Source organism: Larus michahellis, chromosome 8, assembly GCF_964199755.1.
Source record: "Larus michahellis chromosome 8, bLarMic1.1, whole genome shotgun sequence".
Taxonomy (NCBI): Eukaryota; Metazoa; Chordata; class Aves; order Charadriiformes; family Laridae; genus Larus; species Larus michahellis.
The window spans coordinates 25,785,674-25,808,376 of NC_133903.1; the positions used below are offsets into that span (position 1 = coordinate 25,785,674).

General features: G+C 44.9%; 1 protein-coding gene across 5 annotated transcripts in view; it reads left to right on the forward strand.

Moving 5' to 3' along the window:
* Positions 1 to 6,747: 6,747 nt before the first annotated feature.
* Positions 6,748 to 22,703, forward strand: part of DNM3 (dynamin 3) — a 183,213-nt gene continuing 167,257 nt past the window's right edge. For all 5 annotated transcript variants that reach the window (XM_074597678.1, XM_074597679.1, XM_074597675.1 and 2 more), the window contains exon 1: positions 6,748 to 6,974. In XM_074597678.1, the coding sequence (XP_074453779.1) occupies positions 6,829 to 6,974 (146 nt within the window). In that variant the 5' untranslated portion in view covers positions 6,748 to 6,828. The remainder of the gene's footprint in view (positions 6,975 to 22,703) is intronic.

Here is a 22,703-nt window from a genome sequence, read left to right on the forward strand (position 1 = left end):
GTGCGTTGCCAGGCTTGTTTCTGGAGCTCCCGGCACCCCTGGAAAAGGTACGGTCACCTGAACTCCTCAAGACCATGTCCTGGCAGCAGGCAGCTGCCCCTTGTACCCCACTGCACCCTCCCCACTCACCTTCCCTGAACTGGGACCTGTAACCCATGGGGCCCCCAGCTCTTCTCCCCCCCTGCCCCTTGGGCCAGCAGCGACCTAGCCCTGTGCTCGGGCTCTTGGGCACACCAACCCACTCACCCTGCTGGGGCAGGTCAGCCTTCCTGCAGGATGAAAAGGCAGCAAGAAAACACCCATCGGGGTGTTCCCGTGGCACCTCGTTCCTGCACAGGTGGCTGATTTTGTCTCTCCTGAGGGTTTCAAAGCCTGGTTCCCCCCTGCAAGGTTTAGCTGAAGAGCTGGCCCACGGGTCCTGGCTGGTGACAGAGCAGCTGACCTGCTGGTGCTCCCTCATTCAGCAGAAGTCATTTTTGAGGGGCTTGTCTTTCTTCCCTGCAACAGCTGGTACCAAAATGAATCTGTGACATTGTACCAAAGTGACCAGCTTGCAGACATCAAGGTGACAACCTGCTCAGGCACCACGATGCTTTGCCACTGACCTTGCACCCTCACCCCTTGCTCTCTTCTGCCGCTGGTACCCTGAGTGAGGACAACCTCCCAGGGAGGTTGTGATGCCCCATCCCTGGAGGTGTTCAAGGCCAGGCTGGATGGGGCTTTGAGCAGCCTGGTCTGGTGGGAGGTGTCCCTGCCCAGGCCAGGGGGGTGGAACTAGATGATCTTTAAGGTCCCTTCCAACCCAAACCATTCTATGACATCTTTCTGGCAGCTGCTTCCTAAAGCAAACCCTTCCCAGCCACCTTTCCACAGTCCGGGGTGGTTAACACCACACTAGAAGCAGCTCTGTGAGGGATCTGATCCAGCCATTGGCACGGAGGCAACAGGAGACACATCTCAGCATCGCTCCCAAAACCATCTCGCCAGTTTTGCAGCCCGCGCACCCTGTCCCACCAGGGTGTTGGTGGGCTGCTGCTCATCCTGTCCTTGCTCAGCAGGACTGTCTCTCCTCCACCCACGGGAAATCCATCTTTGCTCAGAAAGCCAAGCAAGGGGGTATGTGAACCTGAGGGTTTGCAGTTCCCCAGCCCTGCAGGGGCCATGGAAAGCGCACCCCAAGGGCTCTCACACCCTGAACCAGTGGGGACTGCGGCCACTGTGCCAATGCGGGAGACAAGGGGGCCGTTTGTGCCCAGGAGGCACTACAGCAGCTGTGCTGACAGAAAGCACATCCCTCCAATCAGCGTCTGTCGCTATATTTTATTTTTGACAGTGGGCTCTGCTTTGGAAACCACTCTCTTCAGATCCCTTCTCCGATGCTCCCTGCCTTATTCCCCTTCGCACAGAGGGACAAATTGGTGCCCTACTTTCTCCCTGGGCTGGCCCGCTTCTACGCAGAGGGAGCAGATGCTTTTTTTAAGTAAGTAAGTGATTTTGATGGTTCCCAGGCGCTGGAGAGCGGGGTTGGCCTGCTCCCTGCTTCAGATAAGGGATGGCAGGGTGGGTGCGTGCCCTTGGCACGTTGCTCACCACCCGGTCCCTCCTCTGTGTGGGGCAGCACATGGTCACTGGTCGACAGGAGAGACAAGGCTGGAGCTCAAGCTGAGAGCAGTCTGCCTGCCCCCATGCAGCCAGTTTCTAAAGCTCCTCTGTGATGAACGCTTTTTTTGAAAGATACCTATTATCTGTCCAGCTTAGCGATGGCAAATTTCTCAACGGGATCAGCAGTGCTGCATTTAGCCTATTTTTAACTTAGTTTTCAATTCTCAACATAATTCCAATGACATAGGTTCATGTGTGTGCCCTTTATTTTACTGAAACCATCTCCTTTCTTCCCCAGGAGCTCATACAAAGGCTGCGTTCATCCCTCCCTTGTCCAGTTCTGCCTTTCTGTTGTGCTTCCTAATCGCTGTGTAATGCCACATCCTGGTGGAACAACAAAAGCCATCTATTAGAAACAACGTAAGGATGAAATCTCAGTTCATTGCAGCTGTCCCTGCAGCTACTGACAGCCCTACAAGTTTGGTCTGGAAACACATTTCAGCTGGAAAATGGGCAAATTCATGAGTGCTCCAAATACCTGAAATCCTCCCCTGCAGGTAAAATGCTCCGAGGCTGGAATAATTGACATGTAGTAAATATTTTTCTCCTGGCAGCCAAAACATGCAGCTAATGTTATACGTTTGGCAACTGTGTTTCTGTTGAGTGTTTTGGCAATATACTCGTATTTACATCCCTTACTCCTCACTTCCTTCCTTTGCAGCGTAGGCACGCTGCAAGCAGTGGAATGGAAACAAGCGCTGCTGTCACTTAGCAACCTCCCTTGGCTTTGAGATGTTGACTTTATTCCTTTCTGGATTTCCCAGCACAAAAAGAGACAGCCGGGTAACTCATCGCGCGGCTCAGGCATGAAGCTGTAGCCAGCCAGGGATGCTTCGGTCTGGTCTAGCCTGAATCCTTCTCGGAGCATCGTATCCATCTCCCACCGCTGCTCCCGCGAGTGAGGCAGTGGGAGCTGATGGGTCAGCCCTGGTTTTTGTGATGCAGAGCGGTAGGGATGCTTTGGCCCAGGATAACTCTGTGGCCAGGCAGCTGGCAGGATGGCGAAGGTATGAGGCAGGCAGTGGTGGGGTGCCACACACATACCCCATATGGAATAACTTCCTTAGGTGTCACAGCCCAGATGCCTGCTCTCCAGAAGGACTGGAAGGGGTTGAGCTCTCGGGAAGAGGGTGGAGGTGGATGGGGGACGTACTGTCACCAGCTGAAACTACGTTGAGCAGCTGGGAGAGATTTTGCAGTAATAGAAGCTGCAGGGACTGAGTGCTGAGGCTGATTCCCTCCAGCTGGGAAGGGCTCCGCTGGAGTGAGCCTGGCTCTGCTGCCTGGGCACGGCAGGGTCACAGCACAGCAAGAGCTGCGACACCCATGTCCCATAGGGTAGAAGTGCCTGGGAAGTGTCTTGTCCATGAATTCTTCCCTTGGGGAAGCACTTGGCTTGCCTGGCTTTGTGACCAAGGAAGCAGGCGGGCTGCCAGGCTGTGGCGAGGGAGTACGGCTCTTTCCTGGAGTCCTCGGGGCTGCAGGGAAACATCTCTGTGGGCTGCAATGCTGCGCGGTGGCATTACTACCCTGCAACTGGATGCACCTGACTGAAGGATCCAGCTGGAGATCACAGGGCAGCAGGGGGGCCACGGGGCAGGGACTGGGGTGTCACTGTCCTGCAGTCTGTGGGTCAGCAGTGCCACAGGGGAGAGGTGGAAAGCACCTCCTCCTCTTTACAGGGGGAAACGCTGCAGCCCCTGCTTCTAATCACAGCTCCGCAGCCTCTTTGGTTTTCTTTCACTGGCTTTAATTCTGTCTTTTGAAGCTTCAAGGTCTGAGCTCTCCTGCTGGCAGATACGCAGGGAAAATGCTGACCAGCGTGTTTGTGCCAGCACTGCAGAGCCAGGTGCTGCTGATAACCTGGGAGCTCCTTCCCCACACCTCCTCCTGCTTTGTGCCCATCATCTGCCTGAAAAGCTCTGCAAGGCTCTGGGTTTGTATTTGAACCAAGAAGGAGACGAGGAAGGTCCCTGGAGAGAAGAAGATCATGCGTGAAGGAGCCTGTCTCTTTTAGAGGCTTCCTGGGGGGAAGGATGCAGCCTCGTCCGTGCTCTGCTCCCCCCCCGGGGTCCTGCCTGCTCTCCTGGCTTTTCAGTGCAGGCATCTGCAAATCTCCATTGTAGTTTATATATAACCCATTTTTCATGAAGGGAATTGCACCGGCATGTGTTTATAAAGCAGCCTGGGGACCTGATCCAAATGTCCTCAGTTTTTACGTCACGCTGCCTGGTTAGGAAGAATGTCTGTGGGTAAATTTGTGGGCTGAAACACTACAGCTGCGCCCTGAAACCAGACTATTTTTGCCTTATATTTTTTCAGGGAAGTCAGGGCAGAGCAGTCTTGCCGTCCATAGGCTTGATCTGAAATGCACCGGAGGCTTTGGCAGGGCTGGGGGCCCCAGGCAGGCTGTGCTGGAGCCGGTGACATCTGGAAGTGAGCAGACCACACTGACGGAGACAGCGGGGCTGGCGTGTCACCCTGGGGAGCAGGACACCCTTCCCGCTGTCCCAGGGAGAGGTGGTTGGGGAAGATCTCCTCTCCTTGCCGAGCCTGTCACGTGGCACAAGGAAATGATAAATATCGTGGGGCACAACCGAGAGGAGGGTAAAAATAGAGCGTGTTTAGCTGGCTAATGGGTGAGCAACGCAGCTCTGTGTTTCTGCTGTGCTCTCGGGGACCGCACCTTGTGCTCTCTAGGAAAATGGTTTCTTGCATGGCCCTCCGACATTGGTTTGGGTCTTTTTTTTTTTCAGGGTTATTAATTACGAGAAGCTTTGCAATGTTCTCTGCTAGTACGGCCCCTGTTTGCTTTAATTAACCAGTCTGAATCTCGACAAATTCAGAAAGCCAGGCTGGGCTCCGCACAGGGGTTTGGAACAAGCTGCCTGGAGGAGTTGGCTAGAAAAAGCAGGGACCTGAAGGAACGCTCCGGTGCCCTTCCTCTCCTCGCTGCTCTCTTGGAGCTGTTGGAAAAATGAGAGCTCCCTTGTGATAACACGGGCATGCATAATGAAAATGTTCCTGCTTTTTCCAGGAGGTGGGAAGTCTATACTGGGCTGCCTGTGGCTTTTTTTGGGGGGGAAGCGGATTTTTGTGAGTGATGGAGTCACAGGGTGAGTGTGGTCACTTAGCGGTTTTAACTCGGCTTCAACAGGAAAAAAAGTTTGGTTTTGAAACTTCCCAGACTTTGGGGAATAGATCAAACTTTTCCAAATCATACTTTTTTTTTTCTTATTTTATTTTTTTTTAATTGTGGAAGCAAACAAAGATGTAATTTAAAGACCTAATGGAAAGGCCAGTTCCCTAGGTTATCGATTTGAAGGTGCGCATAGCTTTGCTCCCGAGGCATCCTGCTTTTTTTAAATCTTCGTTTCTCTCTTGTGGAGATGCAATCCTATCTCCTGGCTGCTCTCTACTGATCTTAATTATTTCACCGGGCCAGCACAAAGTGCTCCGACACCCAGATGGGGTAGATTTGGCCAGAACACAATACTGTTCTTCCCGACTTCCAGCCTCTGTAGAAACCCACGAGCTGGAGGAAGGCCAGGCAGCTACTCTAGTGCCTCCTGGCACAGCCCGCTTGCTCAGGAGTGGGGGAAAAAAAATAATCCTGCTGCTAATTGGCATAATTATGTCAATAACCCCCAGGCCCCATCTAGGTAGAAATGATTGCAAGGCTTTTCCCAGAGGCTGTGATGCTGGGGGGGGCGAGCTAACCACAGCAGCAAAGCCACTGCTAGAGCAGCTGTCCCTGCATTATGCCAATTAAGAACTTTTTAGCTGAAGCTGAAGCAAACTGTTCATTTGTTTACAGGGTTAGAAGTCAGCCTGTTGTAGAGAGTCATTTTTTTACACTTATTGAGAGCTCTGGCCAAGAAGTTTTGATAATCCTCCAGATCGTTAGTATCTGTCAGCCCGCGGGATGTTCGCAGTTCCCTTTTGTTTTGCTTTTCATGCTGAGCGAGGCCGGTGTCTGGTTTAATACCGAGGATAACTTTCATCGCTGCAGGACTCCAAAGCCTCCGTTTTGGATATTTTTGCATTGTGACTGCAGCCAGTAATCACAGATAAATCTCATCTCTGTTTTTTGCCTGTGCTTTTAGGTCAGCCTAGGTATGCGTTTTTAATTGAAGCCACTGCATTGATGCGGCTCTGACCTTATTATCGCTTCCCAGCCTTTTCCTGAACTACGTACCTGGTACCAGTCCTGCTGGACCCAGCTTCTTGGGCCTGCCCTGACACTGTTCTGGGGAACGTGTTTCTGCCCCTGGCAGCGCTCCTGCCCGTGGCTGAGGGTCGGTGCCATTTGCCAGGGCCTGTTGTATGCCATGGGGATGGATCGTGCTTCCCGCAGCTCCTGTTCCCGTCACAGGTGGGAGCTGGGAGGAATTTGGCCAGCGGGACTGCTCTGAAATACCCTGCTCAGCAGATTGGGAAGTGCTGAAGCCAGCTGCCTGCCAGGTCCTATGCCGGCAAGCGGGACCCAGTGTTCCCAGTTTGGCCTTGTTCCCGGTTTGGTGCCAAAGTTTTAGAGGTAAGGGTGTCCACGAACCTCCGGGCCATCTTGGCGCTGGGTGCAGGAGAATGGCGTGGCCGGGGGCTCGTGGGGGACACCACGTCCCTCTCTGCCAGGGTGGACGGGGTGGCTGGGGCTCCTGGGGGAGAGGGGCAGCATGGCCGTCCCGCTGGGTCGCTGTGTGGACCTGGGCGAGCCATGGTCCTCGTGCCTGAGGGTCAAAGCACCGAGGCTGGCTTGTCTGCGGGTGGGGATGAGCCCACCCTGCCGCTCGAGCGGAGCGGGTGGGTAACGGGTGAGCGGAGGCTCCAGGCTACTGGAGGACCCCAGGGGATGCTCCCTGCAAGCTGCTGGCCTGTGCCGGTGACTGGCAGGAGGCTCTGCCGCTGCTGGACCGTGGAGGGGCCGCTGCCACCACAGGGAGGGCAGAGGGGACACCCACACCCCCGCCACCATCATCACGGGCTCCGGGGGCTCAGCCCTGGCACACCCGCACCGGGAGGGGGCGTGGTCTCACAGGAGGGGGCGTGGTCTCACAGCGGAGGCCCCGCCCCCGGCTCGGGGGTGGGGCGCATGCGCAGTGCGCCGGTGTTACCTGTCAGCGGCGGCGGGCGGAGGAGGCGGCGGCGAGGGGACGGCGCGGCGGGATGGAGGGGCTCATCCCTCTCGTCAACCGGCTGCAGGATGCCTTCGCGGCGCTGGGCCAGAACTGCCTGCTCGACCTGCCGCAGATCGCCGTGGTGGGCGGGCAGAGCGCCGGCAAGAGCTCCGTGCTGGAGAACTGCGTCTCCAGGTGAGGCGGCGGGCACGGCGCCCCCTCAGCGCAACGCGACCCCCCCCCCCCCTCCCCCGGCTCAGTGCTGTTGGCGCCGCGCGCCATTCCCAACGGTTCTTCCCCCTCTCCTTCAACGGTCGCCGCGCGCGCCCCCGTGGCTGTGGGGGGCAGGCCGGCTGCCAGCGGCGATGTACGAGGCCGGGGAGCGGGGGGGCTTCCCGGCTCCGCAACGACCCGGGGAGGGGGGCTCGGTGCGTGCCGCGGGGGTGGCGAGGCGGGCCCTGGCACGGCAGCGGCGTCCTTGGTTTGCGTGGTGCGGGGAAGGCGCCGCGGCCCCCGGTGTGAGCGCGTCCGTGTGCCCGGTGTGCGCGTGTGTGGGTTAACCGTCTCCTGGGGGGAAAAAAAGGTGTTTAAAGCCCCAAATCCTAATTACGGTGGGGGCTCTGTGTGTCAGTTAGCGGTTCTCCTACCGTTACTTACGCGTGCCCTCCTAATGCGCAAATGGGTATTAGCATCTTTTCTAAGCGTTACTGAAAGAAGGAAGGGGAAGCCTCCTGATTCAGGTGGTCCTTTCGGCGGACAGAGTATGTCTCTTGAAGATCTCTTGAGGTAAACATGAACTTCCACGTGCTGCGTTTCATAAAGTTTCCGCTGCGTTTGCCGCAGAGAGCGTGCGGGCTGCTGGAGGGAGGTGGTGGTGTTTTCAGAGCGTAGCTGCCATCGTTAGACTGCGTATTAGGATCAAAAATACTGCTCTGTGTCAGCGATTGGGGAGCTTTCATGCATGGAGTTCATCATTAAAGGTGATATTAAATGCTGTGTCTCTTGACAGCCTGGCCACATGTCAAACTGCAGTACCTCCTGACATACAGTATAAAAATACTGGATAGTTGTTCTTTATCTCTACTTCAGAATTTACTCCTATTGGGTTAAATGGCAGTTCTTCCTTGCCTAACTACCAATGTTGGCAGTAGTGCCGGTCTCTCAAGTTTAAAAAGCACAAGTGAGGTGCTCAGAAGTCTCTATTTGCCATCAATTTGTTAGAGTTTTCTTTAAACCAGTCTTTAAAAAGTATTTTTGTAACCTTTTGACTTTTTGATCTGTGTGTCCACAAAGCTGTGCAGAGCACACGTGCTGAGGAGGAAAGGCATCTCCATCTTTCTTGTCAATAAGGATATTTTGGTCCCTGTGTCAAAGCCTTGCCTGGGGTACCACCCACCCGGGATTGGGGCTGAGTATGGTGGGCTGATGTCTTTCTCTGGATCCAGCTGCGCTGATGGAAGAGGTTACTGCTCCCAGATGCTTGTGATTGCTCCCCTGCTTAGAGGGATCTGCTCCATCTGATCCGCAGGTGGAGCTGTTCCCTTGAGCGCAGCGCACTCCTGCCCCTGCTGCCTGGATGCGCAGGGCTGGAGCAAAAGGTGAAAATGAGCAGTTTCTGCTAATCTGACCAATTTGGACAAGAGGCTGGAACCAGCTGTGCAAGTGAGATGTAGACATTTGTAGCAAGAGCTATAAAGAAAAGCTAAGGGCAATGACTTCTTTCACCCACGTAGTTATTTGCCATGCAGCCTCCAGACACTGCAAGAGAGTCTTTTCATAGAAGAGCTTACAGACTACTGTGAAGCACCAGGGTGTCTCCGTCACAGGGGATCTCGAATTTGGATTCTTTCAACCCAGTCTCAGAGTTCCATGTCGTTGTTTTACACATAACTTCTTGAGATATAGTATCAGCTGATCTGTAGTACCTCCCTACTTGCAAGCTTGGAGCCTGTTGCAAATGTGACATTAAAATGCATTACTTCAAACCTATTCCGTGAGACTTAAGCAACTATGTTTTATCTGTGCCTTTGCTCTGGACTGAGTGAGTATATGTGGTCAGCAGATGTGTACTTGTTAAGTTGTGAGAACCAGATTAATAAATATCCAGGAGATTGGAAGAGCATTTTGCTTGTCAGATCAGCAACAAAATGGTCTATGGCTCTTTTCAGTAATCCATAGGACATGCCTGTTTTTATGGGATAATGAAGCTGCTTTCTGCAAACAAGAAGCTTATTACATCTGCATCTGTCTTAATATGGCTTATAGAGGTAGCGCATCTCATTGTAGAGACGTGTTGCACTCATTTCTTTTTGTTAGTGGTACATTGCATGATGTGTGTGATTAACCACAGGGCGAACATTAATTAATAGTAACAGCTTTGAAACTCACATCAAAATAAAATAGTCTCAGCGTTGCTCTGAAGTTTGAGTGTTAATTCTCATGGTTTTTTGTTTGGGTTTTTGTTTTGTTTTTTTTATTGTGTTGTTTTGTTTTGGTTTTTTATCACATTAATCATTATCATTAGTAGATTTTGAACTCTTAACCTTCAGAGAGACATTTGAGATCTCCTCTCTTCAGGAATTGCTGTAATTGGTAAGAGGAATGCATGCTATCCTCCATGTGGAGGGCAGGGTCTTGCTACAAACATGCTGTTGGTTGGTAGCCTCAGTATTTGTTAGTGGAGCTCTAGGGAGGTTAATAAGGTTCTTCATAAGTCTAGGATTGGATTGTTATTCTCTGCTGCCTGTAGCCACTAGACCATTGTGCCTGTTTTGGGGCTTTACTGGGTCTTCAGTTGTGCAAGGATGACTTTTTGTCCCATTCGGACAGAGGAAGCTCATTTTCTAGTTTTCAGGTGGTATCAGAGTCGAAGATTCTTTATGCCCAGAAAACATGTCGGGCTATACTGCGTTACCCACCACCTAGTTTATGCATTGCCATAATTTTTCAGAAAGGTTTTGAGGGATCTGGCTCTGGTGTAGTTCTGTGGGCTGACAGAGGGTTATGGAAGTGGGATCCAAGTCCTGTTATTTCTAAAGGTGATGAGTGGCACACATCCATCACTGTCCCCAGGGGTAGCACCAAGCCCTGTTCAGGTGCATAGAGCATCCTTAATTACTAACAACAGTTAATTAATATGTTGGGATTAGATTGCATATTTGATCTGCATTGGTGCTGGTGTTGCATGAGGACGAATTCTGCATGTTTGCCTGCTCCAGGAATTGTGTGACAGCCAGCACTACTTACATTGTCATTGTAGGTTGGCTTGGAACAAGGCTGGAGTGGGTCAGTGTCCAATCTCCCAGTGTAGCTGTTACTGTTACTATTTGGATTAGCATCCGCTAAGGTATTTGGAGAGTTTGCTCTTCATTTATTGCTTCTTTTGATAGTCAAGGACTACGTTCAAAGGGTTTCCTCTCAGGGTTTTGGTTATATTTAGATGGAAACAGAGATTCCAGAGAGCACTTGAGGACAGCAGTCCTTTCTGTTTATGGGTTAGACCTTCATGTGTTCCTAATTGGAGCTCATGGCACTCATTTGAGGAAATGGTATTGTCTGAAGAGCAAATGTTCTTCTTACCTGCTTCTCTTTGTAACAGAAGTAAACATGTCCTTAAAATGCTGAGCCAGTGTTTGAAGCAAAGGATCTGGTGCAGTCTTCTGGTAGAAGTTGGTGGGAGAGAGATTCAAAAGCACAAAGGATGGTCAAATACCAACGGAATGCCAGTGGGAGAGAGGCACTTTGCCTGGTCTTACTCCTTTGCTACAGATGAGTACAGGACCATGACCTTATATGTTTTTTTGTGCTTTTTAAACATCTTGCTTTTGATAATAATAGGGTTACTTAAAAGAAAATTAATGACAGGAAGCAATCCCTGGAAACTGTATTTGGAGAGAAAGCATTTTCTATCATTTCATATATCCAAATGGGCTTTTAAGATAACTAAAGGCACAGATGGCAAGCTACGTTGTCAGGGCCTCTTTCTCCAGATTTGAATCAGAACCTTATTTTATTCTTAAAAATAGCAAGAAATTAATAATTAGATTTCAAAACTGAAAGCTCTTTGCTTCCTTCCCTGCTTAATATAATATAAACTGCATGTGGCTAAATAATTGTTTTATAAGAGATGTGAACTCTTGATTGTAAGCCTGTCAGTCATAATCAAAGAAGCATTTTCGTTTTAAGAGCCTGAGGTCTGGTTTGGTAATACAGCTTTACAGCATTTTGATGTGAGATGTTTTTGATAATCTTACAGCCACTGCATGTTATATAGCTATTTATTATGACAAAAGTACTAATTTTAAATATATTTTTTTTTCCAAGTTATGATTCCTTGTGAGCTCAGTTCATTCTTTTTCCTTGAGATGGCGGTTGTGAAAAGACTGCGTTGAGTCATTAGGGAAGAGAAAGGACTTTAAATCTGGCTGTTGAAGCAGAGAATTTCTCCAAAGAAAGTAAACACATAGTTAAATTGCATGCTTCCTGGAGGAGATATAGTTAAAATTGGTGCAGATATGTTATTATTTTAGTTAATAGTCTTCGACAGAAAAACTTTTTTACAGGAAATTCTCCTCTGTTGTGAAACAGGCATGAAAAAGCTAAGCAGGCAGAGATACAAACTGAAATGTGGTGCTGTCTATTCTTTTTTTTAATCTTAAGGATCTTCTGGAAATCAGAATCAGCCACTCCTTTTCCTGACTAATTAAGCCATTGTACAGCTGTATTGAGTGTATTAGTCTAGTTATCAAAATACTCTGGTGTGCTGAAAGCAAGAATTGTTTCTGGCTAATCCATTAAATAGAAACAGCAGCAAATGAGACAGTGGCTCATTTAGTTTTTTTCCCCGAATACATTTTTACAATTAGAGGTTGAAGACCAAACTTGGCCATTTACGTGGAATATAGATGGCCTAGTTTTGTCCTTAAATGTAACTCTGATGTGGATTTTAAGTTCATTTTTATATCAAGTCTTGAGAATTGATATATGCGAAGTAAAGCAAATGTGCAGTCAAAAACAGACATGCAAACAAGTATGCTGAACTTTTTTTTTTTTTCTTCCCCCACACGTAAAGTAAAAGTTTTCCTCTAAAACTGTTTTGAGGATCTGTCTCTCCTATTTCTGGCATTTAAATTTTACCAATGAAATGATTCATTCGATTTTAAGAAAAGCTGTACTCCATAATGAGGCATATTATAGGGAGCCCTGACCTATATTTTGGCATTTGAGTTCCGTGTATCAAGCAGTTTACAGATAGGCTAAATCAATAAGTAATGCTTAACACTTTTGTAAGGTGTACCTGTGAGAATACGTATACATATGGTCTTTGGCGTACTATATACGGTTAGGGTATTGTAGTGACTTAGTGAACACAAGCTTAGTATTTGAAGTCTGAGACACAGATTTCAGAAAAACCTCAAAGCACCACAAAGAGCAGCCCTTCAAAAAAAACCTCTGTCTGGTCTTGAGTGCCTTCTGAGGAATCAGTGCTACAGATTCAGTGGCAGTTGTTACTGGAAGTTCAATCCATCAGGTGACTGCACACTTCTGATCATTTTTAAAGGTGAATAATCATCTAATGAGAGGTTTGTATGGGTTTTTTTTTTTCCTTTTTCTATTCTTTTTTTTTCAGACCATAGGTATCCACTTAACTTCATCTAAACTTTCCTGATTCTTAATAGAGAGGCACTTCTGAAAATTCAACAGATTGTCTGAGTCTCTAGGCTTTTGTATAATGTTATAAATCCCGATACTTGGCTGCCTTCAGGAAGGAGTGCACATTTGGGATTTGGTAGTGTTGAAATCAACAAATAACAAGCACCTTTGTTGTCTTGTTGTTTCTTGATGGTCATTGCTCCTACTAATGTTTCAAGCTTATGTTATTTGCCTTGATGAAATAGAAAACAGCTTTCCAGTTTAGACAAATACCTGTTAACAATACGATTGGTTAGCTATTCGTCTGAAAACATAGGGAGTGATGCTGCTATGGATTGCAGCAGAGAAGTACAGGTATGGACACTGTTCTCTGCCACTGATGTACTGTATGACCTCAAACTGGTTTTTAAACATTACCTGCATCTGTAGCCACATATATATGCCTGGAGTCTTTACTCTGTCTTAACTGTACGTAGGATTTAGATTTTTATTCCTTTAAGTTGCTTCTATTTCTAAAGGAAGAGGTTAACATATAAACTGAAAATCAGTGTGGGATAACTGTGATTGAAGTCTAAAAGTTGCTGTTATGCATTTCTCTGCTTTGTGCGATGGCTGCTTTAGGTACCTGTATGGCACCAAAACTGAGTATTGGATTCTGCTTTGGACAGCTGAGACATAGCAGTGTTTCTTCTTCCCAAAAAGGAACCCTTGCTGGTGTTTAGTTTGTGCCTTTTAACAGTTTAGTTGTTGAGAGAGAATCGTGTTTGTGGTTTGCTATGCATTAGTTGATAAGTGAGCCAATTGATGGTATTATGTTAAGTATTCATGGGTTTCTTAAACAACGTCTGCCTAGATTGCACGCACAGAGGGACAGAAGCCATTTTTGCTTTTTCTGGGTTTGGTGTTTGGTTTTATTTTTTATTTTTTTTTTAAACAGTGCATTTCAGAATAAGGCCTTTAGTAAATAGGAGCCTGTGAACTCCCCTTGTTTGCTGTGCTTATGTGTAACGGGTTACTGGGAATCCTTTTAATGCTGTGTGTCTGCAGTGTAAAGCCTGTAGCGTAAATATGCTGAGAACAGGAAATGAGCATTATTTAACTGTGACCTTGCATCTTTTTCTTCAGCAAGTTGCATTGAGATGAACAAGGCAGCATTATTGAACTAGAAAGAAGCAAAATCCCATTTAACTGCATGCTGGGCTTTGATGTACTGCCAAGTACTGTTGTCTGTGATAGCCTCTGGGATGCAAAGGAGACTGTAGCTGTAGATAAGAGAGGTTTTCAACCAAAGTGTCTAGTGATAATGTCAGCTTTTATAATTTGTATGTGGAAGTTATGCTTTTAATTCAATACCTAGCATAGCATTTCTGCATCCTAGTTCCCTTGCAAAATCACCAACATTTAATTCTTCAGATATGCAGGAGATTTACTATTTGCTGTAACACAGCTAGATTTCCCCCCTCAGAGGTGATATAGTCAAAGCTAGGTTAATCTTTAGTACTCGGTACTTTGTTTACTGTGTACAGTGCAGATGCCTAAAAATGTACAGACGTATTCAGTAGTGCTTAGCTATAGAGGATGCTATAAAATGGTCTGTGTGTAACTCACCTGCAGAGAATAGGCAGGGCTCTGCGTGGCAAGCACGAGAACAACTGTAGACGTCTCTAGCCTCTGCTGCATGACAGTGGATGAAATGGGCTGTGTTGCAGATCAATTCAGCAGCGGAGCTGGAAGCTGTTGAAGAAATTTTAGCATAATCCATTAGAGGCAGTGTTGTGCCTTTGTGTGCTCACCTGTTAGTTTGTTCAGGTGCTAAAAAAATGTTGACAGAAGATCCCCAATGTCCGTCAGATCTGGGAAATAGGCTGGAAAGCTTTAGTTAGGAGTCTGCCCTGAGACTTCCAGCATTATGACTTTGTTAGCGTTCTGGGAAGTAGCAGCATAAAGCACTGTTTTGGTCAGACTTTTAGTATAAAATTTTCCTGTGGTAATAATTCAGTTTCTGGTGAGAAGAGAGATGGGGGATCATGACTGATATTGTATTTCAGTATTTAGCTAAACAGCCTTTCATTGTCATGGCAATATGTTCATTTGCACATAGTACAGGCACAAAGCAGGATAAATAGGCAGGTAAAAAAAGGATAAAACGGCTAGAGAAAAGAAGTTGTTTGAAACACTTGGATCACTTGTTTTAGAAACGTTCGCCCTCCCCCCCTTCCTTCTGTAGTAGTCTGTCTTTCTACAAATTCAGGCTTGCTTTATTCTGCAGTTCCCATTGTATATACATTCTGGAGGCAACAGAAGAATTGAATCCACTTATGTTCCAGCTCTGCAAAATAATCTGAAATGGCTTGTATTGTACCAAGAAAAGTAATCATATGGTTTGACACCTCGTCCGCCACAAAAGAGATAAATGTATTTTCACAATGCTTCTTGAGAGGCAAAGTTTTTTTGGGGCTTGACTGTGATGTGTCATAACTGATTGCATGCTATACCACTGTTTAAAAAGTCTGTCTTGATGGATGTGAGTTCAGGACAGTGTGACTTGGGACTTATTTTGTGTGTTTTTTTGATGACACCACTGAAATTTGCAATACCTAAAAGTTTTGTCATGACAGTGTATCCAGAAGTGAATTATTTGCTAAATGCAAGTAATTATGTAGTAGTTAGCTTCATGTAGCTGATATGCCTGCAGCGTTGGGGAGATGCTTTCTTTCTGATCCTTGCAGTCGGATATTTTTTTTCTGTTTATATCTGATTATATTATAGAGGAAAACTTTTTACTTAGATCTTTTTTTAAAGAAACATTGTTAATAGTATTTGGCAGCTGTGAGTGATTAAAAAAACCAAACCAACAAACATCCAAATTCTATTTAGAGCACTGACAACAATTTAAAACGAGTAAAGAATTTTTGTTGTTCATTTCTTGTATGGAGATACAAAATCTTGCTGCATTAGTATTCATCCCGAGAATGGATGGGCTTTTATGCACCAACATCCTATGCAAATTAGTTCTTTCCTAAGAGCAAACATATCTGATTAGAGAGAATACAGTTGTTCTGCAAAGTCTGCTTCATCCTTTTCAACACAAAAATTCTTAGAATTGTTGGGGTTTTTTTCTTGTGTTTTGTGGTTTCTTCCTCTCCCACCCCCCCGCTTGGAATCGAGGGAGAGCACCGTTGGGCAGGAAATAGCAGAAGCTTTTGTAAAATATTAAAAGAGAAAGAGGAAAAAGGGCATTTTCACAAATGGAATTAGGATGATGCAGCAAAGTTTTGGATGCCTGCCAGGGAGGACAGATGCATCATGCATACAGTGGCTTGCTGACGAGACTGCACATTGGCAGCTTCCCGATCTGTTAATACAGCAAGCCTACAGCCTGAGCATAATCACCGCAAACAGAGCACTGTTCATCTTACCACTCTCGTGGTTTTGCCTGGCAAGTTTTCATAGCTGTGTATGGCAAGTTTTCAGTCTTATAAACATTATCGAGACTTTAAAACTTTCTATCATGTAAAAGATATTTTTTTCTTAATACTGGGAAGTGCATCTTCTTTCTCTGCTTCAGTGAACAGGCTTGTCTTTTCTGTGCGGAAATGCAATGTGAGGGACTCTGCTGCCAAAACAGGACATTAGATTTGGGGTACTATTAATGGTTTGTGCCTACTTAGATTTCTGTTCAAATGTCCCCTACTTTGGAGAACCTGTTTACTCCAGTCATGTTTAATGGAAGACTTCACCACTGGCACTAGTGTAATTTTTGGCACTGATTTTCTCATAGCCCTCTAATGTTTACTTTAATGGGAGAGATGTAATAATTTCTGTCTGCATGTTGAGCAGAAATGCTGCTGCTACTTAAAGAAGGCATCTTCCAGATAAGACAGGAGTATAATGACAGTGTTTTTTAAGCCTGCTCTGTCTCCAGTCTTCTGCACAAAGAGGAAATCTCAAGCTTTGCATTCTTGCCTTAGTGGTGCCTAAGCATTCTCACTGAACTTAGTTGTTATGGAGGTGCCCAGCTAGTGTGACTGAAATCCCTTGCCATCTTATTTGAAGTTCTTCAAGGGCTTTTCAAAAGTATCTTATTTCTCACCTTTAGAGTCAACACTCACCATATTCCCATGGTTAGGTCTGTTTGTGTGGATTTTTTTGTACTGTTCCCCTCTGGATTTTTGTATAGTTGGTCTCAACTCCATAAAGCAGTGAGGTAAGGGAGACCCAAAGGGACATTTTAGGCTGCTAGGTTGCAGTGCTGTGTAAAAGTTTCAAGATTTTTTTTTTTTTATTACTATTCTTGATTCAACTTGTGTGCTTACCTGAAAGTGATGGATAGGATAATTGGGGTGTCCCTGCTTTGGCTGTTCGGTTCCAGTAGTTCAGCGGTGGTGATGAAGGACACTGCTGGGCTGGAAAATGGCTTTTCAGAGACACCAAGTTTATCCGCTCTGCTTGAAAGGAAGAGGTAGTTAACAGCCCTAGGATGTCTGAATACTCAGTTTCTCACCCCTAAAGACGTGTCCAAACTGCATGGGCTGCAATGTGTAGTTACTGCTCCTGGGTATCGGACTGCATCTTGATTCAGCGAGTTAATTAAAATGATCTCTCAGTTGAAGGAAGATTTACCTTGAAAGAATGATTACTGCAAACTCAGACCAAACTTCATTAGAGAACTTGAACTAAGCACTAAAGTGTCATGATAAGGATGCCGCCATCTATGCTGTGTGGTTTATAAAAAAACCCTGGAAAGAATGTTATAGAGCTTTAAGAGCTCATATATCAGAGATCACTGAAAATCCACAGTATCTTAATGCCTTTAGCTTGCCTAATAGGCCTAATTAAGATAGGTATCACTGGTCTTCAATAAAGAGGATTAATTATTTTGTGCATCTTCTTGTAAGCCCTGTTATGTTAGGCTGAGATTTTGCAGCCGTTGAACAAAGCTGTAGGAGACTCTCTTGATTGACAGACATTGTGCCAAAACAAAAAGCATTTACTCTTCTGTAACTAATGAAAGGAGGTGAGGGATCAAGTGGTGACTGATAATAAGAGTTGGTGTCTGTACTTTGAGCTAATGAGGAACGGCATATATAGCCAAATACCAGTGTGATGCAGAAAGTGATGTATACTACTGTATCACTGGGGGGGGGGGGAAGCCAAAAAGGTGTGTGTTTGAGAACATCAAAGCACAATAGAGATAGTCTCTTAAGGCTTCTGAGACTTCTTGAAAATGTGTCCTGGGGTTATCTTTGTACTGTCATTTGGAGGGTAGAGGAATTGTGCTTCCACTAAGGAAGAATTGTGCTTCTTCCACTAAGGAAGAATAAATAGAGTGATGTCCAGTGTCAGTGACGATAAGCTTCCCTGAGAAAATACTTCACTCAACATTATGAATTTGATTCCTAAGAAAGATCTGTTTAAATGCAAAGTACACTTCCCATCATTTGGACGTACCTTACTTCGTAATGAACAAAAGCACATAAAGGACCTACTTGCTGGGTCCTCCGTGGTGTTGGTGAGCACAGGAGCAAGAGCAAGTGAGATAGAAAGAACATGGTTGCCAAAACTGGTCTTCAGATGTATATTTTTAGAATTAAGAGTTCCTTAGTTGTAAATCAACAGTGTTTGGTTTGGGAGTTTTAGAAAGCGAACCTAAGGAAAGAACTGTTAGAAAGAAGTTAGAAGGAAAGAAGTTAGAAATTGTTAATGCCTCTTATCTGTAGGTGTACACTTGGACCATGCTTTTCCCTGTTTTGTTCTGTAGCACTTTGCATTGAGGCTAAATATGATAAATGCAATAAAAGTGAAAGCTTTTTGTAGCCTTCTGTCCAGTGTACATTTGCCACAGAACTGGGAGGCGCTTGGCGGTACAGGCACATGTAGATGTTTTCTGTGAAACAGCACATTCTTTTGCACAAGATGCAGCCGCAAGTGCTACAAGTGTGCCAGGCTGGAGTTGTATAAAACAATAAACACTGTGTTGGAAAAAAGCCCAGGAAAACTGTTGACTTTTGGCATAACTGCTTCCTATTGCAATTGAAGCTGTGTTGCAGTCCTTGGTAAATCTTGGGAATAAAGGCCTGGGTGGAATGCTATTGCAGCAGTGTCGTTCATATGAGCAGCCCGTGGAATACGGCCTTTCTGTATTTTAGGGAAGGCTTTATAAGTAGCATTATCAATGGTTTTTGGCAAAACGAAGTAGATATAGATGGGTCATTTGTGCTTTTCTGTAAGAGAATTATGACTCTTGTCCTGAGCCTGTTTTGTTTCTACCCTTTCTGAAAAATGTGGAGGCTTTATCTTTGGAGGGACTTCTAATTTATTATTTTTTTTTTGACAGTTCATCACTATCAGTTTTACTTGTTCCTAGCTCTTTAATTAATGCAGTTACTGTGTAATCATTGACATTTTCCTCCATTATTTGATTTCCTGGATTCCCCCTGTGTTTTATATGAATTAATCACCATTTATCCTGTATAATACTGACTGTGTAACTGATCAAAGTGCAGAACATTTCTCAGTACTATACTAGCAAAGTTAAGCAGATTTAAGTTACTTTTTTGAAACCATGTTTAAGTGGTGATGATGCATCAACGCTCTTCACACAAATGGGGAATTCTTCTGTTTGGTCTTTTTCTTTTTTTCTTTTTTAAAAATAAGTTTTTTCTAGTGTGCTAGAGAGCTCCTAAATGAAAATTCTTCTCCTACCTGCAAATCCCCTTGGAACACATTATATTTATATTTTGTTTGCTATGTGTTTGTTTCTTTGTAAGCTATAGTCCTGCATTATAATGAGACAACCTTGCTGAAGGAGCCCCTGTTTAGTTTGCTTTTCAGCATTTGTTGTGGTTTAACCCCAGCTGGCAGCTAGGCTCACGCATCTGCTCGCGCAGTTCTCCCTCTTCCTCCCCTAGAAGGGTAGGGAGAAGAGGGAGAAAAGGAAGGGAAAGGGGAAAAAAAAAACCTCATGCGTTGAGATATAAAGACAGTTTAATCAAACAATAACAGAAAAAGGAAAATAACAATAATAATAATACTAATGGTAAAATAGTATACAAGATACAGTAACACAACACCAGTCACTCTCACCACCCGGTGAATTGGTTGCCCAGCCTGTCCCAAGCAGTGATCGTGGATTCCTGCCCCCCGGCCAACGCCCATTTATACACCGAGCATGATGTCTGAGGTATGGAATATTCCGTTGGCCAGTCCATTGCTCTGTTTATGCTCCTTCTCAGCTTCTGTGGGAAGCTGAAAAAAGTCCTTGAATAGTAGAAACATCACCTAGCAACAATTAAAACAATATGCATTATTGACATTCCTTTCATACCGAATCTGAAACACAGCAACCCCTAGAAAGAAACCACAGCTGAAACCTTGACAGCATTTTACTATGGTTTCTGCCCTTTCTGAATTTTGAAAGCATGTTCCCATCTCTTCTGTGGGACTCTCCCCATTAATGATTTGTCTGATTACTTTTTCAGCTTATTTGCTTTCTGATGGTCAGTCAGAGAGGGTGGTATGATAAATGAAAGACAACACACAGAGACATGAACTTCCTTTTCTTTTTCTCTTCAATTTTTCTACAGTAAAGTTGTCTACTGTAGCAAAGGTCAGACCCCTAACTCTCCTGTTGTTATAACCTGCTAAGGTGTTGGTATGGCCTGTGTAACTTCTTTCACCATCCTGTGACATCAATTTTTGAGACCTGGGTTTTAGCAAGTCAAATTCAAACTAGTATCTGCTACGTTTATGCCTTAAACAAACGTTTTAGTAGATATACTTGTCCAGATCTCTGATACTGGAAATGGGCTGTATTAGAGAGTGAAGACAGTATAGTTTATGTTGTGCAATATGATGTGAGTAATTTTATAGTTTTTAGGGTAAAAATTATTTGGCTGTGAACATATTTTTGCTCTTGAAAATACTTAACGGTATTTTAACAGATGTGTGGATTCTGGGTTTGGAGAGTTATTGAAGTGGTGTTCTGGACAACCTGGTTTCTTGCATCTTATTTGTGTTTGATATGTTCGGTACTGGTTAGGCATCACTGGACAGGCTTTGCTGCCAGTCTCCAAACTGTCATGTCACAGCAGCGTTGCTGCTGAGCTGGTATAGCTGGTGTCAGCAGAGTACCTTTCGCTGAAAATATTCTGAGAATAAATAATAATATTATTTATATAATAATACAGAATAAAGAATAAATATAAAAATATATAATCATATAAAATAAAGATGAAAAAGTAGTTTGATTCTTAATGTAGCATGCATGTCTTTTAAAGGAGTATATATTCATTCCCAGCTTTATTCTTGCACAGTGTGTTTCATTCTTGTTTCCTGCACCTTGTTAAGCGATCTTGCAGTTGTGCACGCAGGTACTCAAAGGCTCACTACCCTACTGCAGAAGACAGCCTTTTCTCTCCCTTGTTGGTGTCTTGGTGCTCAAATTCTCAGGCGTGTCCTGTTTTCTAGATGGATTTCTTTGCAGCTGCTTCAACTCTGACATGATTCTTTTCCCAGTGCTCGCTAAACTTATCTGTACGAACTGACCAAAAGGTTTGGAAACCTCTCAAACCTGTCTTTTAAATAACATTAAGCGTGCCACCGGGATGTCGAGGGACATCAGGACATCACCGTTTTGGTCAGTAGGATCCTTTGTAACTTGGCTGTGTTCAGTCCTATCATATTTCTTGCTGCTGAAGCTTTTTTTTTTTTGTCTTTTAAAAAAAAAAATTATTTAGGTAGATGTTTTGGGGAAAAAAATGAGGGTGTGGGGCCATTCCTGATACTCTGTTGGGTTTTCTTTGGCACCGCTGGCAAACCCTGCATAGAAATCTTTCCATATAAGGGGGAGGGGGAGAAGACCTGCATCCTGTCTTGTGGATGTCAAAGTCGGCATTTCTGCAGAAGCAGTTGTACAGTTTTTAATATGATTCCCTTGCTGCTAGAATTGTAATGTGGTACTATGTTGCTTTTCCTAAAAAGGTGCAAGTTATGTCTTAGATTCGACTTACACTTGTGTGTGTGTTTGAAGAACCGCCTTTTTCTAGAAGTAGAGTTTACGTACTTATTTGTAACATTTGCTTTGGGCTGTGCAGAGAAAGTGCACAGATGCCATTGCCTTGTGGCTGAAGCTGAAATTTCAAATGTTTAAAAAAAAAAAAAAAATTCCCTGTCCCTGTGAGGACAGATTTGTTAATTGAGGCCAATGTTTCTTTCATAGAGATAAAATACACATTCAGTAGTTAAGGGTTGGGGAGTGGGGGAAGTCTCCTGAACTCTCCCCATGAATCCTTTTTATCCTCATTCTTTGTCATTTTTTCTTCTTCAAACTGTACATCTGAAGCAGAAGCCTTATGTCCTGCTGCTGCACGCTGTTTAGCTGGTTATGTGATCAACACAGTTCGCCATCTAACCAAGCAGGAACCTCTCTCTGCTGGTGCTTGCTTGAACAGATAATAGACTTTTTGACAACAGTTCAATTTGTTAGAGAGGGTTATCGAATGCCATCTATTTTGGACTTAAGAGAACGTTCTGAAGCAAAATCAGTGTTGTTCATTTCTATCTAATTTTGCTGTTGAGGGAAGGTCCATGTTGTATAACTGGGAGTTGCATTAATGCAGTGTTCTTTATCTCTGAATGTGCTTAGTCTGAAGCAGAAAATCAATAAGTCTTTTCAGCCTTTGGCTCCCTGAAGAAAGATTTTACTACCTCCTGTGGTGCTGTAGAGGACCCTAGTTTGTTTTTTGTGATCAGTTTGTCCTGACTGGCAATTCCTTTTAGCTTCTTGATGGAAAAATGATTTATTTATTTATTTTAAATAAGACCTGAAATGCTTGAAAACCAAAGTGTGAAACTCTCATGTCAATAGGCGTTTTCTACATCTTGAGCTACTTTGAGTGCACACAGAGAAATTAATATGTTTCTACTAAAATTTTCTCCTCTTCCCCATAAGGAAATATCAGTAGATGACACTTCACCGAGGCACAGGTTTCTCTCCACTGGTAGGTATTGAAATTGTGATAGACCTTTTGAAGGCCTTTACCATCTCTCCAAGGTAGTTCTTGTATCCTGTTGCACTCTTAAGTGTTGTAAAACATCGCAGCAGATATAAATCAGTACGTGTGATGTTTTTGCATTATCTTTGCTTTAGAGATTACTTGAATTCCTAATTAATTGTACTTTTGCCTGCAGATCTGTATTTGACTAGAGAAGTTAATGAGCTAGCTTGTGTTTGAGCAGCCTCTCCTTTTATGGTGGGCTTTAGTTTGCAGA